Source organism: Amia ocellicauda, chromosome 2 (assembly GCF_036373705.1).
Source record: "Amia ocellicauda isolate fAmiCal2 chromosome 2, fAmiCal2.hap1, whole genome shotgun sequence".
Classification (NCBI taxonomy): Eukaryota; Metazoa; Chordata; class Actinopteri; order Amiiformes; family Amiidae; genus Amia; species Amia ocellicauda.
In genome coordinates, this window is record NC_089851.1 from 49333712 (window position 1) to 49356107 (window position 22396).

Below are 22396 nucleotides of genomic sequence, written 5' to 3' on the forward strand. Positions count from 1 at the left end.
TCATTAACATGCAAATCAGTTTATAACTTTTTTGAAATGCGTTTTTCTGGATTTTTTTGTTGTTATTCTGTCTCTCACTGTTAAAATACATCTACCATTAAAATTAAAATCAAAGATAATTTCTTTGTCAGTGGGCAAACGTACAAAATCAGCAGGGGATCAAATACTTTTTTCCCTCACTGTATATATATATATATATATATATATATATATATATATATATATATATATATGAAGTGCTTTTATAGCCATTTTTTATCAGCAAATCTCTCAGGGATATTGATTAAATAATGCAACCTTTCCACTTTTATTTAATAAGATATAGTTATTGGAATAAACTATCTAGCTAATTGACTGTTTCTGTGCGGTCAAAGTTATCCAATCAATTTGCTGGCTGCTGATGTCTATTCTAGCTTTGATCCAAATTATGATAAGAGCTATTTGATTACAGATATTTAATTTAATCAAATTAAAATTAAAATGTATAATTACTGTGGGGAAAATGAATCTGATTTGCATGCGCGTATCAAACAATTGTCACCCCAAAAAATTAAATCTTCTGAACATTAAGTGTAGCTAATTCACTTACGTCTATGGTAATTGTTTAGCACCTTGTAAATACATAACTATGTGCAAACATGTCTGATATGCTGCATTTTGCACAGGATGGCAAAAATCCCCAAACTGATTTGGCACACGGTCAGGTAAACAGCTTAAAGCAATATAGTGACTTTGAAAGTCAGGGGGGAAAGTATGAAGTACTTAAACCTCTGTGCAGACAAAATCATAATAAAATAAAGCAGTAGTTATAAAACATAACCAGATAAGTACAGGAAGATAATAAACATAATAAACTTGTTTTTCCTTCTGTCTCTTGTACTGTACACCAAAATCATAAAAATCGCTTTACTGTAATGTTGAACATTTGAGTCAAAACAGAAGAATTAGATTAAATTACATTGGCGCACTATTATTAACTGGTTCATCTTCAGTCTGGTTCAGAGAGCAGAAGGATTGGTCACGTGCATTGACAGGGATTTCAATTCGAATTTGAATCGTGATAAATACACAGTTATTGCACATTCGTTTGATGACTGTGGATCTATTTTATTTTATTTAAAAAAAAAACATGCACGCACACACACACGCACACACACACAACTGCCTTCTTTCGAACTATTTCATGTCATTTCCCAGCTTGAACTAAAATTAACGTGAAACAAAAACAACCAAACCCATCACTCTTCTCGAACTTACTGCCAACTTAAAAACCATTTGCTCTGCTTTTGTTTGTTTTAATGACTATCCGCACTTTGACTTATGCTCAACATATGTCAGCAAAACTTTGGATGAGATGTGAGCTTCTGCTTCAGGCTCTGGCTACGGAGCTGGATTAATGCTGCAAACCAGGCTGCTTCAGAAGTGGGACGCGCACCATTCCCTGCCCAGCTTCCCAAAGATTCAAGACTCATTATGGTGAGCCAAAGAACCACAGTTGAGAAACATTTAAAAAGAAAACTCCCACTTTCCAAATGAAAATAGATGCAAAAGCAAGTCTCTCCCTGGATACTTGTGTTTCATTTGGCTTAAAAACAATGTCTGCATTGAAGGCACACAGAAATCATATGAGAGAAATACTTATAAATAAAAATTATTAAATAAAAATATTTTTAATATGTACTTGTGTCATTCTAAGGTCTGGTAGAGTATAAAAGAGATTTTTCCTTTCCTTTGTAGCTTTCTGGAAACACTATGACACCTATGGCGCCAAAAGTGTGTGTATTTCCAGCGCATTTAGTTTTTTCTTTGAAAAGTGACTGTGATTACAAGAAAATGGTAGAAACCCATATTTAGAAATGAAAGGCATAATCAACAAAGGAGTGAGTGGAGTCTATAAAGCAGACACAATGGAACTGAGCAGCTGACTGAAACCTCAATAAAACCTCAAAATAACCTGATATTTACACTTTAAAGGGCAGGCAACCGGTTTCTAGTATTTCTTTCAAAGTATAGCCTCGGTCTAATGCCTAAAGCTCCTAGTCTTAACCACACCTCACAACGCACTTCAGCTTGCTTGAATGAACTCTTTATCAACATGAAGCTCTCTAATATTAAAAACATTCCAGGCTTTGAGATTATCACCACAAATTAATTTTTCTGTTTACTTACATTTTTTTCTCTATCGCACAAATAGTGAAAAATACAGTTAAAAATAGATATTTGCAATGAACTTGATCTAGCCAGATCTTCATGAAAAGAAGTGAAGAATCTATCCATATTGTAATAGAAATGGAAAAATGTGAATACATATGCATAGACATTAAATATAAATACATTTATATAAATGCATGCATGCATTGATATTCCGATTCGTTCCACTTTATCTTGAGGATGAATGGCAAACACAAAGGGTTAAAATTCAAGTCCAAGTCTGCCTCGCATGCAGTTTTAGACAAATATAATCTAGTTTATGTGGCTGTAAACTTCAGAATTCGTCACTGGACACTCCAGGGCAGCACAGAGGTCAAGTCACAGTGATCTTGGCTATTAATTCCAGATGGAGGGCAGGAGACCTGGACCCTAGGACCCAGATTTTCTCCAATAAGACTGTGGTCAGGGGCATAAGATAGAATTGAAGTGTAGCTACGTGGGAGGCAATTTAGGCAATTACAATTTTGTCCAAAATCTACACATAGGAGAACTTGGTCTTCCAAGTAACAGCAATATGTCAATGAATTTCCAAACAAGTGCTGGAAACCAAAAAGAAACTGATGATTCCCTTATTCTTTTGAAAACTTTTCTTTGTGAAAATGAAGAGGTGTTGATGAACCACTCCTCCCCTTAGACCATAAAATGTCCTTAATCCAAGTGAAAGAGACACTGTGCTGTAGGGGGTGCCATCTTTTGCATGAGACTATAAATTGGGGTCCTAACTCCCAATGGTCAGTAACGATTTTCAAAAGAACAGGGGCAGTCCTAACCCCGGATTCCTGGCAAAAGTCCAAACCAGGCTTTATGGACTCTGGCCAACCCTCATATAATCATATATAAATGGAATATATTATTATTATACCATTATTATGTGGAAATTACTGATGGCTTTCAGTGGCATAACTTTTCTCTGTCTCTGTAAGCCTCTGGGGTACTTGAGCAGACTGGTTGGGAGCAGCACTGGCAGCAGACGTGGTGCGGTGACACTTACGTAGATCTTGTTCTGCCGGTAGCGGAGGTGCAGGTTGTGGGTGATGGCGCCGTCGTGAAGCTCAGCCAGCCCGGCCATGTCCTCCACACCATCTGCATTGGCGCAGTGCATGGGCGTCACCTTGTGCCGGGTGAGGGCATTCTGCTTGTAGGTGTAGACCTAGGTCAACAAGAATCAAACGGAAATATAAAAATACTCTAAAAGTGCCAGTCTGTACAGAGTTACTTTCACTGTTCATATAGACAGATATGTATGTTTTTTGTTTCGCTTTACTTTGAAATAAAACTGACATATTTTTAAATTTTGCTTCTCAATAAAATGCTAAAAATCACGATTGCTTAAGACCGAGATGAGGGCTGCCAAAAGGAACTGTTTTATGTTCACGTTATGTCTGCTTGAAAACATTTTCTGCATTTCCAGCTTGTTTTAATTTGTTTTATTACATGTCTTTCTATTGCAGAGTGGGGGAAAAAGGAAATAGGTAAAGCTAAAGCTCAACATGGATCTGGCCTGTGATTAAAGTTCTTTATAAAAGTCTTTAATGTTTTCAAGCTAGAGAGAAACACGGGTCTGGCATAAAGTGAAAGAGGTGGATTTTTAGCAACAGGCACAGTATCTCTGCCTAGTTACTGATTTCCTTTCACTGGCATTACACAAAGGAAGTGGAAACATTTACATACAGCTAAGCAAACATAACTATTTCAGTAGCAAACTTTAAAGTCAAATAAATATATATTTAACATTTTGCCAAAGCTTTGAGGTTTTAACCTGCTGTTTTCCAACCTTTCAAGTTCCCAAACCAAGGTAAAGGTATATCAGAAAGAACAATTTCTCTTAGACAACTAGATAAGCCTTAGAGTTTCCCATTAACAAACACACAAACTGGAATTTCCTGTGCAGGGACAGGCACGAGAAGAAGATAAAGAAGGTTGAGAGCAGAACTGCAGTGAAGGGAATATTCACAGCCCCTGAACCATCTAAACCCCGAGCTGAGGTGACCCCTTTCGTCATAGGGACCCAGTGGCGAACTTGGGTGAGGGCACAGTGAGCGTCCTTAATCTCTATAAGGAAACCTGGGCCAATCACAGTTCAGTAGTGCAAAGAGAAAAGACCGAAGTGACATTTCCTGTTGGCTCCCAGTGAAAGCTGGTTACTGTTGAGAAAGTCAAGTTTCTGCTGACCCCCATGAAAGCATTTCTTCTCTTGCCCTCATTCTTCACATTCCATCGCTTTCTCATCGAGGGTATGTATATTAATTTGAGACAGAACGCCCAAACCCACAGTTCCAGTATTAGCTGGAATACTTTATGGGGCCACGGACTGTGATGGCACTGCCTTATGAAAAGAGACACTAACCTTGGGAGATGCACTGTGTTATCAGTATTATGAGAAAACGGACCAAACAACAGAAGACAGCTGTTCACAATGTACTGTATTTAACAGCATGTTATAAACGCCCACCCTGGTCCTTAAGGGCTGCTGCAATGCTTGTTAGGTGGCCAAAAGGAGTACTGTATCATTTCTCTAGCAGCACTCTCAATCGCAGAAACAGAATTTGTGCTGGGATTAAATCAAGCCTTTGACACAAATTAATAAACAGGTACTTGTAGCGGGTTTTAATTTTTGTCAGAAGGTTCTTGGTGATACCCCAGAAGGATCCTGCCACCAACAATGGGTCTGAGTTTGTGGCTAGCCAATGGGATTAAATTGAATTGGATTGGATTTAACTCAGAGCTTTGGGCAGGGTCATGGATTGTTTTCAAAGCTATTCTCCCTGAACTTCTGTGTTTCACTCCCTGTTGTATGGCATGCATTACAGTTAGCAAATCCTGAAGCCCTGAACAAACAAAATGTACTTAATGTATTCATTAAAGACTTTTTAAAGTGCCAGTGCCCATAGACACTTCCAATCACATCAAGACAAACAAAAGCAAGATTATTAAAACAAGATGCATCACAAATTTAAACACCCACACGCAATTACAGACAAATTGTGAGAATTACTGAAAATTGCAGTTTTAAAAAAGAGTTAAGATGATCTCAGCTATTCCAAATCCCTCGTAACTCTGCGGAGATCCACAAATGCTGACAATGAATATATAATCAGAATATCTTTAAACTAGAGTTCATTGCTCCCATCATGACCACCAGAGACTCTATAGTGCACGACCTGTGGTAAAATCCTTAACTGATATTGGGAGAAGTGTCTCATCAGGTTTTGTATTAAGGCTATCAAATGTTGATGTTGATATTTCAGGAAGTGCTTGAGTAAAATCCAAAAAAAAAACTACATTCCAGTTTTTAAAAGGCTAGTTTAGCCACTCCAGATTTCAGAGATGATAATTAAAAATCCTTTTTTTTTTGTGTAAAATATCAAAAACAATATTAAGGAAAAACTGTATTTTCCTGCATCACCTTTATTCCAAATCATCGTCAAAGCTGTAAGCTGGAGTTTTTACTCAGAAAATGTCCACAGCCATAATTTGAAAGCCTTGTAGTACTTACTGCTACAGAAAACAGAGTTTGACTGATTTTCACTTAAGTTAAATATTCTGTAACCATAAAACACACCTCCTTAAAGTGCAAATCACAATTGCTAAACAAAAATTATTAAAAACACTATTATTTTATTTTTATTTTTTAAGAAAGAAATGTCTGTTCCAGATAAAAACTAAAAAAATTAAAAGACAAACATTCATATAAAAGAGAGAACACAAATACAACTGGTAGCATTTGACATTTACACATACCATAACATTATTTTTGCTTTTACTAAAGGGTCAGTTTCAACATTTATACAGTGAGGGAAAAAAGTATTTGATCCCCTGCTGATTTTGTACATTTGCCCACTGACAAAGAAATGATCAGTCTATAATTTTAATGGTAGGTGTATTTTAACAGTGAGAGACAGAATAACAACAAAAACATCCAGAAAAATGCATCTCAAAAAAGTTATAAATTGATTTGCATGTTAATGAGGGAAATAAGTATTTGACCCCTTCGACTTAGTACTTGGTGGTAAAACCCTTGTTGGCAATCACAGAGGTCAGATGTTTCTTGTAGTTGGCCACATGGTTTGCACACATCTCAGGAGGGATTTTGTCCCACTCCTCTTTGCAGATCCTCTCCAAGTCATTAAGGTTTCGAGGCTGACGTTTGGCAGCTCGAACCTTCAGCTCCCTCAACAGATTTTCTATGGGATTAAGGTCTGGAGACTGGCTAGGCCACTCCAGGACCTTAATGTGCTTCTTCTTGAGCCACTCCATTGTTCCCTTGGCTGTGTGTTTTGGGTCATTGTCATGCTGGAATCCCCATCCACGACCCATTTTCAATGCCCTGGCTGAGGGAAGGAGGTTCTCACCCAAGATTTGCTGGTACATGGCCCCGTCCATCATCCCATTGATGCGGTGCAGTTGTCCTGTCCCCTTAGCAGAAAAACACCCCCAAAGCATAATGTTTCCACCTCCATGTTTGACGGTGGGGATGGTGTTCTTGGGGTCATTCCTCCTCCTCCAAACACGGCGAGTTGAGTTGATGCCAAAGAGCTCGATTTTGGTCTCATCTGACCACAACACTTTCACCCAGTTCTCCTCTGAATCATTCAGATGTTCATTGGCAAACTTCAGATGGGCCTGTACATGTGATTTCTTGAGCAGGGGGACCTTGCGGGCGCTGCAGGATTTCAGTCCTTCACGGCGTAGTGTGTTACCAATTGTTTTCTTGGTGACTGTGGTCCCAGCTGCCTTGAGATCATTAACAAGATCCTCCCGTGTAGTTCTGGGCTGATTCCTCACCATTCTCATGATCACTGAAACTCCACGAGGTGAGATCTTCCATGGAGCCCCAGACCGAGGGAGACTGACAGTTATTTTGTGTTTCTTCCATTTGCGAATAATCGCACCAAATGTTGTCACCTTCTCACCAAGCTGCTTGGCGATGGTCTTGTAGCCCATTCCAGCCTTTTGTAGGTCTACAATCTTGTCCCTGACATCCTTGGACAGCTCTTTGGTCTTGGCCATGGTGGAGAGTTTGGAATCTGATTGATTGATTGCTTCTTTGGACAGGTGTCTTTTATACAGGTAACGAGCTGAGATTAGGAGCACTCCCTTTAAGAGAGTGCTCCTAGTCTCAGCTCGTTACCTGTATAAAAGACTCCTTGGAGCCAGAAATCTTGCTGATTGATAGGGGATCAAATACTTATTTCCCTCATTAACATGCAAATCAATGTATAACTTTTTTGAAATGCGTTTTTCTGGATTTGTTTGTTGTTATTCTGTCTCTCACTATTAAAATACACCTACCATTAAAATTATAGACTGATCATTTCTTTGTCAGTGTGCAAACGTACAAAATCAGCAGGGGATCAAATACTTTTTTCCCTCACTGTAACTGGAGTGCAAATCACACTATATTAATGAGGGGGAAAAACAGCTGTTCAAAGCACTCGTGTCTTAAAACACACTCCAGTAATATTGGATGAATACCCTCCGCACACAGGAACTACATCACCCCACTAATTCGTCTCCACTATCAGCATTGCACTTACTCCTATCTTGCATATATATATGCATATATATATATATATATATATATATATACTCACCTAAAGGATTATTAGGAACACCATACTAATACTGTGTTTGACCCCCTTTCGCCTTCAGAACTGCCTTAATTCTACGTGGCATTGATTCAACAAGGTGCTGAAAGCATTCTTTAGAAATGTTGGCCCATATTGATAGGATAGCATCTTGCAGTTGATGGAGATTTGTGGGATGCACATCCAGGGCACGAAGCTCCCGTTCCACCACATCCCAAAGATGCTCTATTGGGTTGAGATCTGGTGACTGTGGGGGCCAGTTTAGTACAGTGAACTCATTGTCATGTTCAAGAAACCAATTTGAAATTATTCGACCTTTGTGACATGGTGCATTATCCTGCTGGAAGTAGCCATCAGAGGATGGGTACATGGTGGTCATAAAGGGATGGACATGGTCAGAAACAATGCTCAGGTAGGCCGTGGCATTTAAACGATGCCCAATTGGCACTAAGGGGCCTAAAGTGTGCCAAGAAAACATCCCCCACACCATTACACCACCACCACCAGCCTGCACAGTGGTAACAAGGCATGATGGATCCATGTTCTCATTCTGTTTACGCCAAATTCTGACTCTACCATCTGAATGTCTCAACAGAAATCGAGACTCATCAGACCAGGCAACATTTTTACAGTCTTCAACTGTCCAATTTTGGTGAGCTTGTGCAAATTGTAGCCTCTTTTTCCTATTTGTAGTGGAGATGAGTGGTACCCGGTGGGGTCTTCTGCTGTTGTAGCCCATCCGCCTCAAGGTTGTACGTGTTGTGGCTTCACAAATGCTTTGCTGCATACCTCGGTTGTAACGAGTGGTTATTTCAGTCAAAGTTGCTCTTCTATCAGCTTGAATCAGTCGGCCCATTCTCCTCTGACCTCTAGCATCAACAAGGCATTTTCGCCCACAGGACTGCCGCATACTGGATGTTTTTCCCTTTTCACACCATTCTTTGTAAACCCTAGAAATGGTTGTGCATGAAAATCCCAGTAACTGAGCAGATTGTGAAATACTCAGACTGGCCCGTCTGGCACCAACAACCATGCCACGCTCAAAATTGCTTAAATCACCTTTCTTTCCCATTCAGAGATTGTCTTGACCAGGACCACACCCCTAAATGCATTGAAGCAACTGCCATGTGATTGGTTGGTTAGATAATTGCATTAATGAGAAATTGAACAGGTGTTCCTAATAATCCTTTAGGTGAGTGTATATATATATATATATATATATATATATATATATATATATATATATATATATATATATATTTTTTTTTTTTTTTTTTGTTTGTTTTGTTTATACTTTTTATTACACACACAATCTGTAACAGAACTGAGACTAATCAACGCAGCTCTTTTGGCACTTTCTCGGACCTCCTTTCCTCCACAGTGAGAGAAGAGCACACAGTACTCTCTGAAGCTTGGGTTGAGATGCGGGCCTGGCAAAACACTTATTTGTCCAATGTTTCGCCCATTAAATGGGTCTCCCACTACGGCTCCTGTTCCAGTGCACGTAAAGCGTCCTTAATTAATTTTCTGTAAAGTACCATGTTGTGATTGAAGAGCCCGATGACATCACCTCCTCAAACACACAAACCCATCCACGTGCAGTTTCATCAAAAAGGGCATACAGTTTACTTAATATGATTGGTGTTTATATTCTGGGTAGCGTGCAAGACAAGGATGAGGATAACAATTTCCAATATCTCTTCTAATCTGCTGGCAAAACCCACAGGGACTTGAGAGGAGTTGCATCTTGAATTAAACTGCAGTTTTTGTTTATTGCCTGTATAAACAACCTAGATTACATTATATATCAAGCCTACCTGGACTACTTCTAGGTCGCTCTATATAGACACAAAACAAACAAACACAGTAAACAGTCCAAATCAGAATCCACAATGATGTTCAAATCCAAACATCCTTTACTACTACTGAAGCACACACTCAGGTGCAGGTAGCATATATTCTGCTTGTGGGTTCCCCCCAAATCAAACATGTGCTTGCCTCATTCTTTTATTCATGCAATGGCCAACTGTGGGAGCCCTACAGGTCAGATGCTCCCACACGCTGATTCATATTCCCTGGGCTTCCGAGAGGTGAAGTGCCAGCCTGTCAGGCCATTCCGTGCCTCTCCAAACACACGCAGTGCCCTCTACATATATTCATACTCCTAATAAAGTATAACAAAAAGATGATTTCACAGAAGAAATGCTCAATAAATACAAATATGTAAAATGTTAATATTAACAACACGCCTTTGCACTCAGTACTTTATGCAACCTCCTTTGGTTTTGAGGACACTGCGAATATGATTCCTGTAGCCTTTTAAAAGGTTCTGGCAATTCTCAGGAGGGACTTTTGACAAGTCTTCCTGGTAGAGTTTCTCCAGCTCCCTGATCTGCTTTCTCAAAGTCAAACCACAAATGTTCTATCAGATTCGGGACAAAAGTATGTCTTAATGTAGAACGTTTATTCTCTTAAGGAAATGGAGAATTCAATTATTTCCTGAAGATTTTTTTTAATTGTAGTGATTGAATACATATTAAGTGCTACTGAACTGTAATACATCACAGAGTTGATTAAAAGTCTAAAAACATCAGCCTAGTTCATACATATTACATGGAAAATACTCTATTAGAAATCACAATAACGCTAATGCATTTAAAAAAAATCAGGCCAGTAAGTTTGTAATCTAAATCGGTTTCAGATCTCACTGGCAGCTTTAAAACTGGTCACTGATGTTAATGGCTTATTTGGCTTATTAGCATTCCATTCTGAACTGCACAGTTCAAGCAATAAAGCCTCTCGCAGATTTCCATGCACACCACTGAGCACACCACCGGACCACACTGTACAAGAATGCATTTTCTGAATGACTTTTGATTTCTTTGAATATAACTTTTTTTATATTGTTGGACTGAAAATATTTTTGGAAAACTATGGGAAAGAACAAACAGACTGACAAATCAGGAGGGAAGATGACACACAGAAGGAGCCTAAAAATATGTTTGGATGGGAACAAGTAATGGGTGAACAACTTACAGCTGTTCTGCCGCAATGGAAGTAAATTAAGCTTTGAAGGTTGATGCCAACAATTCCTACAGGTGTCCCAACTTTTGTTGATTACTTACAATCCCTCTGTCCTTTATAAAAGCAGTGTTGGAACAGACTATGTTACTACACCCTCTTAAGCATTATTTGGACAGTATTGTACTGCAGGAAGTAGTATATTACTATCATAATGGCGAAAAAGGCAATTAACAAAAGAAGACAGACAGACCATTATAACCCTTAAAAGTGTAGGTCTTTCCTTTAGAGACATTGAAAAGAAAGCACTTTGCAAAAAGGCACCTGGACACTGGAGGAAACTCTGACAGGAAGAGGTCTGGCAGACCCAAAGACACAACAGAATTAGAAGAAGTTTTTTAAAGTCAACAGCTTGCTTGATAGGCGGCTCACAGGACAACAGATTCAAGCACAGCTTAACACTGGTCGAAGTAAGCAAGTCTCAGTTTCAACTGTGCAGTAAGTGGCAGTAAGAAAGCCATTGCTAAGATGGCACAGCTGGTTTGGGATGAACTGGACAGAAGAGTGAAAGCAAAGCAACCTACAAGTGCAACACATTTGTGGGAACTTCTGCAACAGTGTTGGGAAGAACTGTCTGAACAATATTTAATTTCCATTGTAGAAAGAATCCCACGAGTGTGTTTGGCTGTTATATCTGCAAAAGGTGGCTACTTTGAAGACTAGATTAAAATAGATTAAATTTTGTTAAACAAAATGATTCCATGATTTGTTTTTATCTCCAATTGTTTATTTGTTCTTTGCTTACATTTCAGAGTACATTGAGACATTAAACTGCATACATTTCAATAAAAAAATGAAAGATGGAGGTGTTCTAAAACTTTTGATTGGTAGTATACATCATGCAGATTTCAGAAGAAAAAAAAATCACATTCCGGAGCAAATGTGAATGAATAAATTTTCAATATTGCTGTAGCCAAGCACTGGAAAGAAGCCTGGATACAAACCAGCACAGGATACATCATGTCCTGTTGAGAATTGAAAGCTTACATTGTGTGCTGCTTTGTAGACAACTGTAGGCTGCAATGATACATGATGTTCCTTCCATGTATAAAAACAACCAAACTATGTCACCTCTTTTTATGTCATTTTTAAGTTTTCTTTTTCATACCCCTCTTTGGTTACACTACAATACGTCAACCTTGCTTTTTCAAAATTATTTTGACATTTAATTAATCTTCAGTATGAAGAAAACCGAGTGAAGCTGGAGCAAATGTACAGCAATTGCTGTGACAGCAATTGACATAATTCCTTTCACTGCAATTGATATAGAAACAGCATTCCTATGTGCGGTTGGGGCCTCTGACCCTTCTAATGTGTACCTGCAAAATCTCAAACCATTCCTTTAAATGAATAATCATACAAGGCATACAAGGAGTTTAACTGCATCAATACACTCAAAATGTTCTGGGCCATTTGCTTTCCTTAAGTATTTTTAATAGTCTCTATAGTTTCTTTAATATGGATTTAAGTTTTTATCATTTGTAAACTATTTAACTGCAGAGTTAACACAAAGTACAGTGCTCCACAGAATACTGCAGCCAGTTCATCCCATGTTCTTTGTTAAATTAATTAATCATTTGACATACACGTGACTTCATCTGATATTTCTGCGAGACATGTTATAACACACACACACTCCATTAAACTAATCAGTCTCCCTAGCCCAAGTGCCCATGATTTGGACTCCATTTCACAACTTTATTGCTTTAGCCCTAGGAACGAGCCAGTGAACTGAAACTAAGTTATGACAAACAGGTCTCATGATGATGATTTGGTCTGTAAGGATTCACACGCTAACTCATGTAGAGACTAGATTATTATCAGAATCTGAGTTCCAGTTCTCTCACACGTGAAAGCCAGATCAAGAGGGCTTGGTGAGAGAGAGAGAGAGAGAGAGAGAGAGAGAGAGAGAGAGAGAGAGAGAGAGAGAGAGAGAGAAATTACAAAAGTACTGGAAAGGTTGCTGTAGTATTGCATACATGACAATGTATAGTGTTGGACAGCAAAGTTCAATCATGGTAATGCATAGAGAGGTGCAGTAAAGTAAAACACAAGTAAAAAACACATGAAAATTACATGGGCAAAGCACTGTGCAAATCCACTACTTCCATAAGGGAAATCTGGAACAGATATAACCCATTAATTGTTAGCTTTAACTTTACTTTCAAGTACCTCTGTGCACAATACTGTTAACAAACTCTCAGAAGACAATGTCTTTGGGAAATTGAGGAAATGTACTATAGTTTACATGTTATAAGTCAGAATAGCTCTTTGAAGAAATATTTTGGCATTCTGGTGTTTGAGCCATCAAGATGACATTGAAGAGCAATGGAGCAGACAGAAAAGATGTGTTCATTGATACAGAGGCACTGAATGGATATCATTTTTAATATGATATAAAAAATAAGTGAAAATATTCTGTTGACCTCATTTAAGTGTAGCTTATTATTACAGCAAAGGAGAAACCCAAACATATTTGTTTTAAATTGCGTTACTCCACAGTTGTGAAATGTTTTTTCCTGGAATTCATCATGGACCTTGACAAGGAACCCACAGCACTGCAAGGAATTTTCAAGCTGTGGGGAAGCATTCAGTAGTGTGGTACCATCACCCAGCACTGCGAGAAGGTGTGGAGAGACCCTCTCACATCTCAGGTCTGCTTTCTGAAACAGCAATCAGCACTTTCCCGTATGAAAGTGCACCACATTTATTTTGCATGGTAGTTTGGTAGATTTACTATGAATGTACTTTGGAATGTATGAATTTGGTTTAACCTGGTTTGTCTCATGGTCTACTATTCCATACTCCTCTATGCTTTCACTTTTCTTTCCTACAGATGACTGGTTTGCACTGCAGTAAACCTTCACTGAAGGTTTTTTTTTTTGCTTAATTCAAACTAAACATCGTTGTCATGAAAACAAAATTTGAAATGGAGAAATATTCTTGCTCTAGAGGCCAAGCCGTATGGAATAGTCCACGTGTGGGGTTGCCTTCATTCACACTGAGGAGCTTGTGAAAACAGAGTGGAGGCAGAAAGGGTCAGTCTCAACAGCATCACGGGGCCATCAGCCACAAAGGCTACAGTGGTGGCTACAGTGCCACTGAAGATCAGTGTGAGAAATTATAAAAAGAGACAAAAGCTTTGAGGTTACCCCCTGAATTTGAGAGAGAAGTCATGTGGCTGCTGTGTGACTAGAAACTGAAAACCAGAAACTGGCCACTACGTTTACAAGCATTCCTTGTCTACACTAATTTCGCAAAGTGGCATTTGCAGTCATTCAGCAATGCTCACTACATGGCTCCACGTGTGGCTGGCTACACACACTGAAAGAAGGTTGTGAAAACAGAGGGGATTAAAAAAGGGTCACTGTCGATAGCACCCAGTAGAAGAGAGCAGGAGACTCTGGAGTGCTGACTGCAGTCTCCGAAAGCACGCACAATCGCCTACCAGAGAGAAGGTCTCCATAAAATGACTCCAAAGAATGGATTAAACTCTGTTCGCTGTCTGTTGCAGCTCCTCACAGTGGTTATGCATTTTAGCTCTCCATTTGAAGGCGATCATCTTCTCTGTTGTCTCAGATTTGTTTACTTCTCATCTCACTAATTCCCAAACACTTGCCTTTTCAATGCACCTACTATATGTTGCATGTGACAGCTGTTTAAATATAAATTACACAATGGGCTTTCCAGTACTGCTTTTGCATTAGCCATTCACTATTCAGCTTTGGCTTTACATGTTCAGTACTGGGTTCACCCTGAATATAAAAAGAAAAAAGAAAAATGTATAGCCTATTTGAAGGATTAGTTAGATTAGTTAGATTTCACTGGTATCACACAAGGTTAGTTTATCAATTTGTGGTTATCTAGGCACTATAGTGGTGGCGTATTGATATCGCTTTGTAACACTATATTAACAAAATGCTAAATGCAATTGAAAGTGGTTGGTACATCACTACAGTACACATGAACATCTAGTGGTTTGGGAATAACCTAAAATCATGCCTTTGACAGGGAAATAAATAGTTACCTAATGACAGAGCCCCAGAATTTCAATGCTATCCAGGGAATATTATTATTATTATTATTATTATTATTATTATTATTATTATTATTATTATTATTTCTTGGCAGATGCCCTTATCCAGGGCAACTTACAACATAAGTGCAATACAAAGTGCAAGAATACAGTTAAAAACAAGGCATCAAACATTACAAATGTCTGTCCTAAATGTAATCAGAATGCAGCTATTTCCTCTGATTCTTTGCAAATATTAAATAAACAAAACAGTAAAATACAATTACCCAAAGAATGCCATCATTAAATTCAGTGGAGTTCTCTCTCCACCCACCTTTTTTTAATTCTCTTTTCTTAATTTTTCATCCTGGCAAAGATATATATTATAGGGAATTTAAACCTATAATCATTGCATTCCAGGCTACTGGGTCTTGTTTACCAGCCTACCTTGTTTATACCGCCTTTGTGTTAGACCAAACAACTAAGCTGTTGTGGAGGTTTCATGGAGGTCAGTACCAAGTCTTCTAAGATTAACTTCTTAAGAAGGTAAGGCAGTCTGGTCTGCGGCCCGACGAAACAGGCTTCTGAAGAGATTAGGCTCCATTTGGCCCTAATTATTTTTCCAATTAGGGAAATGATATCCGTTGATAACTCTTCAGATACAGACAGTACTTAATTGCTGAGACACAACAGAATCACTACTTTGGGAATTAAGCCAAGAAACAGATGCCGAAAGAATAACCCTCTTTTAAACAGGATACTAATAAGGCAACCCAGGAAAGAATGAACTGACGCATGCAGCAACCACAATTACAAGACTCGGGAGCAGGGCAGTTCCATTTTCTTTCCTGCTATTATAAAGTATGATTTAGGCTATAATAAGATATATCTAACTTATGTTCCAGGTTTACAAAATTGCTACGACAGTTATAATATTTGTACTTTTGTTTTTAAAATATAAATGTAAAATATATGTGTTTTTATTTTTTAAAACAATGTTCTGCAGAGTGAAACTGTGATACATCCATACATCCAGCTATCCATCCATCAGTCTTCATCAATCCACTGCAGGATGAGTGCATCCCTTCCAATAAGGGATCGTTAAGTGAAAACCGTGCTGGCCAGAGGGGTTGGCGAGACACACACACACACATGCACATGCACATGAGTATATGGCAATTTAGAGTAGCCAATCAACCTAAGAAGCATGTCTTTACGATGCCTTGTACTTAACTGTATTCTTGCACTTTGTATTGCGCTTATATTTTGTAAGTCGCCTTGGATAAAATAATATGAAATAAATAATAATAATAATAATAATAATAATAATAATAATAATAATAATAATAATAATAATAATAATGTCGGAGGAAACATATATATATATATATATTGAATCAGCAAGTGCCTGTGCACACTTCAGTAACATACTTTTACTCTTCTATTGTCCTGAATCCTTGTTTGTTTATCTGTCCAATCATAGAGTAGGCTTTCCCCTGCCAAACATCTGAAAAAGCTCAGAAACGAGCCCACTGTATTTCACCAAGCCCCCTTCAATACCGGACTGTGTTAAAGGGCAAATCCAAACTAGTTGGTTGACCAGTTGACTGAATACTTCAACTTTCACAAAAGGTTGCTCTGTGATCAACTTTCACAACATACGAAACAAAAAGCAGCGATGGCGCAATGTCGTTTTATGTGACATACACACATATCGTGTTCCAACTGAATTTATAACTAATAACAACATCCTTGTTGTAGATTGTATTTCTTCTCTAAATGATTTACAAAAAACAACATGAACTGGTCTAAATCTACTCCAGGGTCCCATGGTGGTAACTCAACCAGACTCTCCTGCAAAGCTCAGCCTGACCTCTTTAGGTAATGGGCTTTTCTTTTAACAGTAAGGCATCAATAACTGAGGTAAGGTGAGGCCGGCAGGGAAGGACAATGGACAGCATCTGGACTCCGTTCTGCTTTCATATCATTCTGGGATCTCCTAGCTAACAGGTGCTTCAGTGTCACCTTACAGCCACACGAGAAGGAACCACCAATCAGGACTGAAACACACCCACAGTCATTTTAAACATCAGCCTTTTCCAGGGTTTAATCAGTTTCTGCCGACATTTCTGGGGGAGACCACTGCTGTGCTTTACCATAAATGTTGTTGAAACACAAAAAAAAGCAAGAGCATTGCAGCAAATATAATATACCACAGACATTAAAAGGAGTGCTGGCTTTGTCTAATTTAATTTGTTGAACTCTCATATTGTCTGAGTCTCGTTTAGTTTCTGTTTTCTGTATTGTGAGATCTGTCTGTTTGATGTCTTTTTTATTTTAATTGAATCATCTGGCAGGTGCCTTTGTGATGCACATGCCTTAAAACAGTACATAATAGTAAATACATATTTACAACATTATATAACAATTGTACTGTAACAAGTAATACTGGAATAAATGGAGGGTGCTAAGCAATACCATTCATGCAAATTGTCCATAGAAAAGTGTGATTTAACATGGCATGCAAGGAAAGCTTTAGTCTTTAGTTTTCTTTGAACATTAAACAACTCCAGTCTCTGAAGGCTCTCAGCATCCAAAGGAACCTTTTAAATAACAAATGGTTTAAAACTTAAATGGGTTCAATTAGGCAATGAAGCAGTCCCATTAACTCATTAAGAACACAGATGGGACTAAAGTCAGGGCTTCTTACCACCAGTAAGATGTCACCACTGATTGCATAAGTCCCTGGGAGGCATTGACTGGGGGATCCTAACGAACCTCTCTAGATCTCCATATTGTTAGTAGTGCAGCTGTGGCAGCAAAGAGACCTACAAAACAACACAATCTGCATGACTGACTGATGCCCTCTAGGACCAAGGTTACCCACTACTGTACTAGGCCTCGATACCTCTTATTTACCCACAGAGCTCAACAAGAAAACCTACTATTTGCACTAATACCTAACTAAGTGTAATGTCAAACTCCATTCAGTATGCTACAATGTAGGATAACTGGACTGGACACATGTAGTCTACAATGGTTTGAAGTGTAAACAGCAGTGTAGGGTTTCATGCAGGGCCGAGTTTACCCATTTAAACAGGGCATCTGCGATGGTTATTAGTTCACCTTCAAGACGTTTGCATTTACACACCTTTATTTATCCTAACTTAGCCCTACATGTTGCCACAAACCCACCTGCTTATAATGCAGAAGGAGAGCAATTTGACAGAGCCATTCAGTGTAATATAAATAATGAAAAATCACAGGAATTGCTAAGGCAAATATGATGAATGGATTTTGTATTCAGGGTTGTTTGACTTGGTCTATGTATGTTTCTATGATGTGTGCCTCGTGTTTTTCAGGACTTGGATTTGTCACCTGTATTTCAGTCCTCCAGCCTCCTTTAAAAGCCACTTAATGACTAATCATTAACAATGATCCCATATAATACATTTATCACTCAGTGGTGGTGCTGCTGAGAGGTGGCTAGTCTATTGGCCTGTGCTGTCACTCAAAATTAACACATACAAAATTATTTTCGAAGGAGCAGGATAAGACATTGACCAAAATGAAACATCTGCTTCATATTCTTGATTCAAGACCAATATTAATCAAGTGACCCAAATAAGGATTTAGAAAATACTTTTCAACCAACTTATTTTTGAAAATCACACTATTAATCCCAATGGTAACTTGAAACACCCTTTGGCCTTCACCACAATCCCAGGATGGATATGAATAAAACTGTAAAAGTAAATCTGTATCAAACAAAAGCAATATAAAGTAGTGATCCCCTTGCAATTCTAAAGTGGCAGGTATTGTTGTGCAAGGCTGTAGCTTGTGAAAGTTACCTTCATGTGTCAAATTTCAAATGAATGATCCCTTTATCGTCAGTAAAAGATACACAGTGTGTGCATTGTCCTTAATGCTGCTCACTCATCTCCCATTCACGGACACAATTCGCAACATCTATCTTAAAAACAATACCTCTACAAACCCCATTGAGTGGCATTGTTGTAAGACAAATATTTTGACTGATGTGAGCTTCAATAATAAATGGTTTCTGCATCTAGAGGTTCTGTAATAACATTAAATATCCACCGTAAAATAATCCCTTTGTGAGCGATTTGCTTCCCTTTTTGTTTGATTTTGTTCTCCACTGTGTTGATTCTCAGATGCCACATGTCCAATGCTTATCACAAAGCTTTTGAGAAGGGCTACCAGGAACAAAAGACCAGCGCAGTGTACGTCACATTACCTACTTGGAATTGCATAACATAACCCTCACAGTAATGGTTAAAGGATGTGGTAACAGAAGAAAAACACAAATGCCACCAACAATGTCCACTGTCCACAGAACCCTGTAGGTGTGAATTCCAAAAAGGTTGTGGATTTGATTGGTCTCTGGCTTTCTTTCTGTGGTGCACTACACTGTGTGTCCTGAACCACATTTATTCACTAAGGACAATGTACGGTTGGCCAGTTTCTTGCAAAAGTCTCAGATAACATTCAGTGACTGGTAATATATGGTACATGGTCTCTTGCTACTGTGACCATTTCTGTATGTATTTCATACAAGGTATTTGAACACATGATTAAAAACTTCTGTTTAGTGAGCCTGGCTGAATGAAGTATATTTTGCTTCTTTTAAAAAATGAACATCAGCTTCACTAACCATTACCGCTTTTGTTTAGGGGGATGTTTTCCAAAAGTCTTTTTCCACAAAAACAATAGCCCACAAGACATGTTTGGTGCAGAAACCATGGGTTGCAATGCAGTTAAACACTTTCAGGTGTGTTACAGTGAGGGAAAAAAGTATTTGATCCCCTGCTGATTTTGTACATTTGCCCACTGACAAAGAAATTATCAGTCTATAATTTTAATGGTAGGTGTATTTTAACAGTGAGAGACAGAATAACAACAAAAAAATCCAGAAAAACGCATTTCAAAAAAGTTATAAATTGATTTGCATGTTAATGAGTGAAATAAGTATTTGATCCCCTATCAATCAGCAAGATTTCTGGCTCCCAGGTGTCTTTTATATAGGTAATGAGCTGAGATTAGGAGCACTCTCTTAAAGGGAGTGCTCCTAATCTCAGCTCGTTACCTGTATAAAAGACACCTGGGAGCCAGAAGCAATCAATCAATCAGATTCCAAACTCTCCACCATGGCCAAGACCAAAGAGCTGTCCAAGGATGTCAGGGACAAGATTGTAGACCTACACAAGGCTGGAATGGGCTACAAGACCATCGCCAAGCAGCTTGGTGAGAAGGTGACAACAGTTGGCGCGATTATTCGCAAATGGAAGAAACACAAAATAACTGTCAGTCTCCCTCGGTCTGGGGCTCCATGTAAGATCTCACCTTGCGGAGTTTTGCTGATCATGAGAACGGTGAGGAATCAGCCCAGAACTACACAGGAGGATCTTGTTAATGATCGCAAGGCAGCTGGGACCATAGTCACCAAGAAAACAATTGGTAACACACTACGCTGTGAAGGACTGAAATCCTGCAGCGCCCGCAAGGTCCCCCTGCTCAAGAAAGCACATGTACAGGCCCATCTGAAGTTTGCCAATGAACATCTGAATGATTCAGAGGAGAACTGGGTGAAAGTGTTGTGGTCAGATGAGACCAAAATCGAGCTCTTTGGCATCAACTCAACTCGCCGTGTTTGGAGGAGGAGGAATGACCCCAAGAACACCATCCCCACCGTCAAACATGGAGGTGGAAACATTATGCTTTGGGGGTGTTTTTCTGCTAAGGGGACAGGACAACTGCACCGCATCAAAGGGACGATGGACGGGGCCATGTACCGTCAACTCTTGGGTGAGAACCTCCTTCCCTCAGCCAGGGCATTGAAAATGGGTAGTGGATGGATATTCCAGCATGACAATGACCCAAAACACACAGCCAAGGCAACAAAGGAGTGGCTCAAGAAGAAGCACATTAAGGTCCTGGAGTGGCCTAGCCAGTCTCCAGACCTTAATCCCATAGAAAATCTGTGGAGGGAGCTGAAGGTTCGAGTTGCCAAACGTCAGTCTCGAAACCTTAATGACTTGGAGAGGATCTGCAAAGAGGAGTGGGACAAAATCCCTCCTGAGATGTGTGCAAACCTGGTGGCCAACTACAAGAAACGTCTGACCTCTGTGATTGCCAACAAGGGTTTTGCCACCAAGTACTAAGTCGAAGGGGTCAAATACTTATTTCACTCATTAACATGCAAATCAGTTTATAACTTTTTTGAAATGCGTTTTTCTGGATTTTTTTGTTGTTATTCTGTCTCTCACTGTTAAAATACACCTACCATTAAAATTATAGACTGATCATTTCTTTGTCAGTTGGCAAACATACAAAATCAGAAGGGGATCAAATACTTTTTTCCCTCACTGTAGGAGTAAAGCAAGACAACACACCCCTCTGTACACATTTCCAAGCCATACAAGCATTAATCAGAGCCACATCATCGCTCAATTATAACCATTTCTCAAATGCCAGGGTCCAGCGCACTTATAAAATGGAAACTAGGTCATGTGTTATTTATTTATGGTTTAGTATTCACGCCAGAATAAAAATAACTCCCGTTTCAGAGATTTCAAATACACTATTCCATTTGTTACTCGTTGGTCATTGTTTCAGTTGATACATGTTTAGTGTCAATAAATTAAAAAACAATATAAACATTCAATGTTATTGCAATTGGTACTGTGCAGTCATATTGTGTGTGTCCAAAGGGAAATCAAAAACAGAGTGCTGACTACAGATTGCCAATTTGTAGAGTAAATTTAGAACTGGCATATTGCTCCTCCTTTATTACACTCAATTTGGACAAGGCTGCCGATTCTCATCCTCTCATTCTCCACTGGCCAGAATTAACACTTAAATGACTTAGAGGAAGACAAGGCAGATATGCAATTCTTCCACTGGTGACTGGAAATGGGATCAGGACACTGCCTCTACCATCATGCCACTTCACAGGGCGGGTAAACAAAGTAAGATTTGTTGGATTTCCGTTTTTCATTTTTTCAGGTTAGGTACTGCAGGCGAGTGTAAATAGCAGACTTACCTGTCCATAGTCAGTGGTAAACACCACCACTCCCCCTGAGCATGAGGAAACAGTGCTGGGCAGGTGCTGACCATCCTCTCGCAGCCACACTCTGGTTCCCTGGAAACACAAAGACACAGGAAAGAGTTCAGCATCTTCCATTCACCGTCTTCTGATATTATTGATGTGTTGTAGTTGCAGAAGCTAATGAACAATATAAAGAAGCTTGTAGTCCCCCAGTATATCAAACTCTACTCATTCTTAGACACATTAATCTGTTTCTTTGCTTGTTTCTGTGTTTTCAACCAGAAATAAAATGTCTGTTCAGCATATTAATACTCAGAGCTTGGATTTATTGCATCATCTGAAGAAACTCCAGTTTACAAATATGTAAACTAATTTAAATAACACCACTAAATCCAGAATATGCAATCAATAGTCTTAATTTGTTTAATGTTC

At 38.9% G+C, this 22396-nt stretch overlaps 1 protein-coding gene across 1 annotated transcript in view; it reads right to left on the reverse strand.

Moving 5' to 3' along the window:
* The window catches only part of myo10 (myosin X), a 132191-nt gene that overhangs the window by 77585 nt on the left and 32210 nt on the right, over nt 1–22396 (reverse strand). The window contains exons 2-3 of the mRNA XM_066687486.1: nt 21959–22057; nt 3203–3361 (exon numbers count right to left, since the gene is read on the reverse strand). Coding sequence (XP_066543583.1) covers nt 3203–3361; nt 21959–22057 — 258 coding nt within the window. The remainder of the gene's footprint in view (nt 1–3202; nt 3362–21958; nt 22058–22396) is intronic.